A 9552-nucleotide genomic window follows, 5' to 3' on the forward strand; every position below is an offset into this window, starting at 1 on the left:
AACATCGCGAAAGAAATCGCCAGCTTCGTCAGGTTTTTATCATTTATTTCAGAACTTATACAAACACAAAAGTTGACAGTGTTCTCAAGAAAACAGTGAAAGTGAAACTCTCACCCTCCACTGCTCCCTCTGTCTGTCACGTCAGTCGCGCGGTGCGTTCAGGTACAGCAAAAAACGTCCACCACATTAGAACCCGATTCGTTACATTATTACAGGAATTATTATTATTATTTTATTAATCTGATTTTTATTTATAATTTGTTTTGCGATGTGTAATTGCCATTTGTAATAGTACCAGCAATATTTAGTTTTTGGGCTGTGGAACAAATTAATGGAATTATAATGTATTGTTATGGGAAAATCCTGCTTGATATACGACTATTTCGACTTACAAACAAGGTCCTAGAACGAATTAACTTAGTAAAGTATGTAGAGGTACCACTGTATTTGACATAGAGCGCTGCCCTCAACATCAATCGAAAGCGCGGTTTTAAACCTCTCTCCTATTTTTATTTGGCGCCGATAGACCACGGAAAACCGGAGATATATAATATGATAGAATAGTAAGAATGAAGGAACTATTCACTATTCAAACTAGGAACTATTTTCTCCACTAGAGGGCAGTCATGCTCTTTGGACGAATAATGCTTCATTTTTGTCTTTTTTTTTTCTCACCGGAATTCCATGATTTTTTTTTTCTTTTTTAATTTGCTTAATGTGGTTATGTAAAAAAAAAAAAGGGTAAGCAGTTCCTCACAATGTTACTCATTACTTAAGTATCCTTTTTACTGAATACTTTTTTACTTGTACTTGAGTACATTTTTTGTGTGACTACTTTTACTTGAGTAATCTTATTTTGAAGTAACGCTACTCTTACTTGAGTAAAATTTTTGGCTACTCTACCAACCTCTGCTATCTATAGCTAGCCGTATAGCTAGCTGTAGCTAGTTGATGTTTAAAACCACTGTATAAAAATCAAAGTTTTAAAAAAATCATGCGACTATGATGAATTGTAGTTTCGTCTGGCCCGCCCAATTCAACGTGGCATCAAGTAGGACTGCAGCTATCAATTATTTCAGTAGTCGATTAATCGATGAACTAGTTAGTTTGAATAATCTAGTAATCGGATAAAGAACATAAAAAATTAAAATACCTGAGCTGAGCCTCAAAACGTTATAAAGAATTGATAAATGAAGATCTAGGTACAACAAAAGAACAATTGGCTAGCTTAAATGCTATTAAATGTTTTTGTTTTTTGTTTTTTTGACAATGAGTTACAAATTTTTCACAACAAAGCGGCTAAATATACCTATAAACAAAATTCTGAATGCATTAAAAAAATTAGCTTAAAAAAAAACAGCTTGTGTTAGTCTTAACAGGGGGCAGCTGGATTCAGCCATGTTAAATGAGTAATGTCATATTCACTGTTGCCACTAGAGGGCAGTGTATCCACAATTCAAAAACTAAATGCAAACACTTTTAAAAGAAACAATTTCAACACCACTTTAATTAAACAATTACTCGAAGCAGCAAAATTTAATTCCAATCATTTTTCTAATCGAATTACTCGAGTTAATCTATTAATCGTTGCAGCACTAGCGTCAAGTATCCATTGTACGTGTTCGCGGCTCGCTTCAAAAGAGAATCACGCATTCGTGATCTTCACTACTGATGTCAGATGGTAAGATGACCTCAGTGATGAAGAAAATACTGAAAATAGTTATGATTGTGAAGTATTTTTCCAAAAAAAATGCACTCAATATATTGTAAACGAACGCCGTGTCACTTCATATCACTATATACCGATTACAGGTAATACTGTTCATTTTCTGGGCTTCTTGCCTGTCTTTTTTTCAATGAATAAAGTTGTTATATTACAATATAAACAAACAGTTGTTTATCAAATTTGATATGATGTGTGCAGCCTAACTGAGATTTTTCATTCATTCTTTTTCAGAAATCCATATTCAGTTGGTTGCATTCTAGTCTCTCTTTAAAGCGCACTGTTGTGCAGTGAGCAATTGGAAAGTGTGTGACGCTAAAGCTGTGTTTCCTCTGCCTTACCCCAGACTCAGAACATCATGTACGACATGGTATCTGACTTGAACGAGAGGGGAGAGGACATGGAGAAGAGGATCGCCCTGCTGGAGACAAAGCTGGAGACTCTGCTAAGCAACCTGCAGGCTCTGCCTGCTCTCATCAGCCAGGTGATCAGCCAGCAGCACAGGGACTTCCTGGAGGTGCAGCTGCAGCCTTACGACAAACACAGCCCCGAACGCTCGCAGTCGGCGTCGCGGCGGCGGTCGTCGTCCACGGCGCCGCCCACCTCTTCGGAGAGCAGCTAGGGTCCGAAGGGAAGGCCTCCATTGAAGACTTTTGCCATCATATGGCCAAGTTGCATTTATCTTAAAGCCTTATGGCTTCAATAAGTATTATCCAAATTCTGATGACAGAATCCGAGATAGTGGATAACTACATGCAGTTTATTTTTTAGTTTTTGCTTTATATTACCTCAGTGTTGGCATGACGCTTCCCTCAGTAAAGGCCTGTCAGCGGGTGGGAAACTACTGCACTAAAATAGTGCTTCTAAGTGAAACATGACCGTTATGTTGAGGAAATGGTTTGAGCTGGATGGACTGGATTGACAACAGAAGGCGAATACAAACAAGTATCCTTTTTTTTTTTTTAAGAGATTACAGACAGCATCAACATTAGTCAGAGACGGTGGAACAACTTGTGGAGTCGGGCGGTACTGTTCTCAGGGGGCATTTCCAACAAGTAGGGCAACCATGCTTCAAAAATACAGTTGTGTTCAAAAATATTGAACAAAAGTAATAACTTTCAGGGATGCACCAAAATGAAAATTCTTGACCGAAACAAAGTGAAGTAACTGAGGATGAATTCATTCCAAATGGCTGGACCATTCTGCGGACTTTGCCAAATTTGTCTCGCTAATAAAGTGAGGAAAAGAAGTATTTGAACCACCTGCAATTTTGCAAGTTCTCCCACTTAGAAATAATGAGCGGGTTTGAAATTTTGATGGTAGGTGCTTGTCCACTGTGAGAAACAATCTAAAGGGAAAAAAATCCAAAAATCACAGTTGATGATTTTTTAAACAATTTATTTGTATTATACTGCTGCACATACAGTGGGGCAAATAAGTATTTAGTCAACCACTAATTGTGCAAGTTCTCCCACTTGAAAATATTAGAGAGGCCTGTAATCATCAACATGGGTAAACCTCAAACATGAGTAACAGAATGTGGGGGAAAAAAAACAGAAAATCACATTGTTTGATTTTTAAAGAATTTATTTGCAAATCATGGTGGAAAATAAGTATTTGGTCAATACCAAAAGTTCATCTCAGTACTTTGTTATGTACTCTTTGTTGGCAATAACGGAGGCTAAACGATTTCTGTAAATCTTCACAAGCTTTTCACACACTATTGCTGGTATTTTGGCCCATTCCTCCATGCAGATCTCTTCTAGAGCAGTGATGTTTTGCGGCTGTCGTTGGGCAATGCGGACTTTCAACTCCCTCCACAGATTTTCTATGGGGTTGAGATCTGGAGACTGGCTAGGCCACTCCAGGACTTTGAAATGCTTCTTACGAAGCCACTCCTTTGTTGCCCTGGCTGTGTGTTTGGGATCATTGTCATGCTGAAAGACCCAGCCACGTCTCATCTTCATCGCCCTTGCAGATGGAGATTTTCACTCAAAATCTCTCGATACATGGCCCCATTCATTCTTTCCTTTACACAGATCAGTCGTCCTGGTCCCTTTGCAGAAAAACAGCTCCAAAGCATAATGTTTCCACCCCCATGCTTCACAGTGGGTATGGTGCAATTCAGTATTTTGTCTCCTCCAAACACGAGAACCTGTGTTTCTACCAAAAAATTCTATTTTGGTTTCATCTGACCATAAGACATTCTCCCAGTCCTCTTCTGGATCATCCAAATGCTCTCTAGCAAACCGCAGACGGGCCTGGACGAGTACTGGCTTCAGCAGGGGGACATGTCTGGCCGTGCAGGATTTGAGTCCCTGGCGGCCTATTGTGTTACTGATAGTAGCCTTTTATACTGTGGTCCCAGCTCTCTGTAGGTAATTCACTAGGTCCCCCCGTGTGGTTCTGGGATTTTTGCTCACCGTTCTTGTTATCATTTTGACGCCACGGGGTGAGATCTTGCATGAAGCTCCAGATCGAGGGAGATTATCAGTGGTCTTTTATGTCTTCCATTTTCTAATAACTGCTCCCACAGATGATTTCTTTACACCAAGCGAAGAGTGAAGAGTTACAGAAAACGTTTGGCCTCCGTTATTGCCAACAAAGGGTACATAACAAAGTATTGAGATGAACTTTTGGTATTGACCAAATACTTATTTTCCACCATGATTTGCAAATAAATTCTTTAAAAATCAAACAATGTGATTTTCTGTTTTTTTTTTTCCACATTCTGTCTCTCATGGTTGAGGTTTGGAAATTGTGGTCCCAGCTCCTTTCAGGTCATTGACCACCTCCTCCTGTGAAGTTCTTGGCTGATTCTTCACCATTCTTAGGATGATTGAGACCCTACAAGGTACATCTTGCATGGAGCCCCAGTCTGAGGGAGATTGACAGTCATGTTTAGCTTTTTCCATTTTCTAACAATTGCTCATATCACCAAGCTGCTTGGCAATCGCCCCGTAACCCTTTCCAGCCTTGTAGAAGTCTACAATTCTGTCTTTGGACAGCTCCTTAGTCTTTATCATGTTAGTAATTGGAGTCTTCCTGATTGTATGGGGTGGACAGGTGTTTATATGCAGCTAACCCCCTCAAACAGGTCAAAAAGTCAGACTCAAAAAGTCTACCTCCACTGCACTTATTTGTTAGACTTTCTAAAGGCAACTAACAGGTATTTGAGGCTCACAATTCTAGCTAATAGACAGGTGTTCATATACTTATTTGCAGCAGTATAATACAAATAAATGTTGGAACTGTTTTGTTGTACATGTGTAGAACATAAACAACTATATCTATACTATAATCACATATACAGATAAAGGACTCTGATGCCTTTGTACATTTTTACAAGAATTTAAACAGTGCTCCCCTTATATACCTGTCTAAACCCAAGTAAACTCATCAACACTGTTATCACCCAAAATGCATGTATTTTTTATCGTTTATTCTATCACATACCCTAATTTTTTGACTATAAAGCGCACCTGACTATAAGCGGCCACCCACCAAATTTGACACGACAACGGCATTTGTTCATAGATAAGCCGCACTGGACTATAAGCCGCAGCTGCCCTTACTGTATTATGGGATGTTTACAGCAAAATATATTATTAACCTGTAACAATTTATTTGACAGCGGCATCATAAGGCTGTCATCATATGCAGATATTGAGGGGGGCGCGGCCGGAAATGTCACTGCATGACTTACCAATATATGAGTTTAAAATTAAGCCTTTGCCGGTAAAATGTTGTCTATAAAAGTTGTAAAACAACAAAAATGAATGAAATGACCCCCCAAAAAATATTTTAAAATGTGTCAAAATTATTTTTCAAACAGATCATGTGACGGACATCTTAGAGACGGTCATTTTCTTTGCTTAGCTAAAAAAATAACTCCTGAGACAATTTCATTTTCAACTTTTTACTATAGTAAATTTTCCTGGCTGCAATATTCAGTCAAAAAGCATGCGGAGTTCACTTCTCCACTAGGTAACACAGAAAAACATGCGCGCTCACCGACGCACACAGCTGGGATGTATGTACAAGCATGGGCTAAGCTACTATGCGAGCATATATCTTGTAAGTTAATTTTATTGCTTCCACTGCGTTTTAGGGTCAGCAAGATTTTTGCCCCCCCGCCACAAAAGTCATACTCTGCCCATGACTGTCTTGTGCCAAATGAACCACAGTGAAGCTTTGAACCAATTGTCTGCAAAACTTCATTGCTTCAAGAAGCTTCATTTGGCCATCACTGCTACTTTGGGGTAGACAGTCAACCTCTGCTGCCAACTGCTGTCAACACTGTTGTCATCCAGCATGCCTCCTAGCATGCATTGCAGCGCTACAGATGTAGATAACAATCAAAATTCATGTTCTGTGCTAATTATTTCTTCAGTTACTTTTCCAGTTGTTTCATTAATTGCTAGCTCTGGTATTCTGGAACACTTTATTTGACAGTACTGCCATAAAGCTGTCATAAGACCATCATAATTATGAAAAGACACTGCCATGAGCATTAATGAATGCTTATGACAGATGTCATTATGTGTCATCCGGCAAATTAGCTCACTTTTGAATAGATGTAAAAGATCCGAGCTGGACATAAATGGAGTTTGGGACATAATTTGCCGGATGACATCTGTCATAGGGATTCATTCATGCCTATGATAGTGTCGAGTCACTACTACGATGGTCTTATGGCTATCTTATGACGCCGCTGTCAAATAAAGTGTTGCCTATTTACCCGAATAAATTAATGTTCGAACTGGACTATAACCTGCAGGATTCAAAATTAGGGAAAAAAGCAGCGGCTTATAGTCCAAAAATTACGGTCCATTTCTATATCTGCTGTCATCGCTCAAGAGGAAATGATGTCAGTTCGCGCATGCGCAGTAGCAATCCGTCACGATACGGTAGCCCGTCACGTTCGGGTAGTGACGAAGATCAACTGCTAGCTAAAGCTAGCATAATATTTATAAATTGGCAAGTGGGTCAAACCCCCGGTTCCCAACTTGTTCCGCTGTTCTGACAACAGTAGTAACTCCTTAATTGTATGCCCCTCCTCATAAACTCTAGTATACGACCTAACAGTCAAGTCCTTCAGATTTGCGGTCCGGCATACGCAAATTTATCACAAATTTAGGTGAATCCATCCTTAGTAATTTGCTGCAAAAGTAACATACTTGCTGCTTTTGTATTTTCAATCCAAAGCCAGTTTTAAAATATTGTTTTGATCTAATCTGGAGGCATTTTAGTGCCAAGCAACAATATCGAACTGGACGGCCTAGCTTCATTTTTAGCAGGCCTAAGCCTTATCTAATAGTAAAAGTGCATTGCTGCCATCTAGCGGCATCTGTAGGCAATTACAAGCCTTTTAGTGTAGGCGTCAATAACATACAAATTCTTGCTATTTTTGGTAGAGTACTTGGAAATACTATGAGACAGAAATACATTTTGTAAAGCAGGTTAAAAAAAATAATGAACACATTCAATTTAAATATCAATAAACCACATTTATTCATTAATTTTACTCAAATATCTCCTACTTTCACAAACCACATGTACTACTTTTCCCCTTTTTAGCTGCTATTAAATCTAGTATGGTCAGTTGCTCCTGTGACATTTAGGACCTGTGATTGTATTTATTTCGATTTTGAAAATTACCTTTTGCCAATTGGGACTAAAAAAGAATCATCATCCTATTGCTTTGAATTGAAATGTGTTTGGTAGACATGTGCCGGTATGATATTCTGACGGTATTATAACCTAAAGCCAAAATATCACGGTTTCACGGTATCACGGTATTGCAATTACAGCTCTAAAATGTGTTACTTTGAGATATCTGGGTGCTAAAAAAAAGCCACAGCTTAACATTATTACCACAGAACAAAAATTATTGAATTATTTTCCACAAAAACCACGTGTGTATGACTCGTATCATGTTTACATTATACGAACCCTCTCTTTCTCAACACAGACAGTTGAGAAAAAAACATGTTTTACCACCGCTAGACACACTAAACACAGTGGCGTTAACTCTCATAGCTGGTGGGAAACGTTCATGACAGTGTGTACCAGGGGTGAAAGTGGCTAGAATTTCTTGCCGGAACTCCCCGACGTGCAGGTCGCCACGGAGCCATGCATTTTATTTATTTATTTTCTTTCAATTTTTTGGGGGGGGAGGGTATGTCAAACCTCCTAAACTACTGAAATGCAAAGAAAACTGTTTTAGCACAGTCATTTCTATAACACATACAAAAACTGATTTTCATTCAAAATTGTATTTTTTCAATGATTTGCAATATAAAAGTTAAAAAAAACAGCAATAACCTCAACCTCTATCTCCTAATTTTTATTTTCCCTCATTTCCTCACATACTAAATGCCAAATCTCAATTTTAACTACTTAAGAACATAGGATGTAAATTAAAATTGAAATTAATGTAAATATTTACTTTTTTAAAATAATAAAGATAGAAGTAACATACATTCAGAAAAACAAGTACAAATGATTTATATTATGCAGTCAAATGGGATATATTTTGAAGATTACACAAACATTGACTTTTTTAAATTATAAGGAAAAAAATAAGTAGCCTAACATAAATGAACAAGTCCAAAGTGCACATTGACAGCTAAGATGTTCTGAACCTCCCCATCACAGCAAATAAAACTAAATATGATGAATAAGCCTCCTCAACTCTTTCGTTGCTCTTAAGGATTTGATCCATTTTATGTTGTATTGCTCTTTTTTTGTCACATCAATTTAACAACCTTTTTTTTTTTTTGCTGTTCTGGAAAACATGCATATTTGAACCAATCAGAGCTAACTATCTCTGCTGATCACATCAGTATGTCAGCCAATTGAACGGATAAATGAGTCAAGGTGTTTTGTTTCGCTGCGTGCATTCGCACATTGACATGACTCATCATCGTCAGACTCATAACTGCAGCAGCTGAGGAAACCTCCATGCCGTCCGTGGAATAAAAGAAATAATAAATATTAGTGGAAACGGATTACGCCACACCAGCACTTTATTATGCTTGTTGTTAACACTTGTGCATGTAAATCTGATGTTGGTAGATTGTTTTCTTCTTGGAGATGAAATGTATGTGTGGCAGCTTAGCATTTAAAAAAGAAAAAAAACATTTTTTTTACATAGCATTCTGACAGTTGCCGTCATATTTTCGGAATCAAAGCACCGTGTACAGGAACAGCATCCCGGCCCTGAATCTTGTACCGGAACAGCATTCCGACCCTGAATCTTATACCGGAACTGCGTTCTGCCCCTGAATCTTATACCGAAAATGCGTTCCTGACCGTTCTGGCCCACTTTCACCCCTGGAGTTTCTAACATTTAATTTTGTATAAATGCGAAATCATATTGGAGGTATTGCCTCCTTTGCAGCCACTCTCCGTATACAGGTTTTACAAATCAGTTGGCCCTCCTCCTCTAAGCCACAGCTGTTAGTAACTTTTCTGTAGCCGAAGTATTCCCACGCCAGCGCTTTTGTTTTCTCTGATGGGGGAAAAGTTCATGAGTTTCACCTCCTCTAGCCATTGTGTAGCACAGCTGACTCACTGACACTGAGCAACAACCGGTGGGGGAGGGTTGAGCCTTACAGCTGCAAGCCAGGGATTTCTCCATGCATTTTTGAAACATAAAAACATAGCTACCGTAATTTCTGGACTATAAGGCGCACCTGACTATAAGCCGCCAGCCACCAAATTTGACATGAAAACGGCATTTTTATCATAGATAACACGCACTGGACTATAAGCCGCAGTTGTCCTCACTGTATTATGGGATATTTACAACAAAAGATAAAACT

General features: G+C 38.6%; 1 protein-coding gene across 3 annotated transcripts in view; it reads left to right on the forward strand.

Moving 5' to 3' along the window:
* Nucleotides 1–4327, forward strand: part of kcnn2 (potassium calcium-activated channel subfamily N member 2) — a 106368-nt gene extending 102041 nt beyond the window's left edge. Inside the window, exon 8 of one of the 3 annotated variants that reach the window (XM_057818308.1) lies at nucleotides 2070–4327. In XM_057818308.1, the coding sequence (XP_057674291.1) occupies nucleotides 2070–2345 (276 nt within the window). In that variant the 3' untranslated portion in view covers nucleotides 2346–4327. The remainder of the gene's footprint in view (nucleotides 1–2069) is intronic. The other 2 variants (XM_057818306.1, XM_057818307.1) reach the window with 2 other exon arrangements.
* The last annotated feature ends 5225 nt before the right edge of the window (nucleotides 4328–9552 follow it).

This window comes from Corythoichthys intestinalis, chromosome 17 (assembly GCF_030265065.1).
Source record: "Corythoichthys intestinalis isolate RoL2023-P3 chromosome 17, ASM3026506v1, whole genome shotgun sequence".
In the NCBI taxonomy this organism is placed as follows: Eukaryota; Metazoa; Chordata; class Actinopteri; order Syngnathiformes; family Syngnathidae; genus Corythoichthys; species Corythoichthys intestinalis.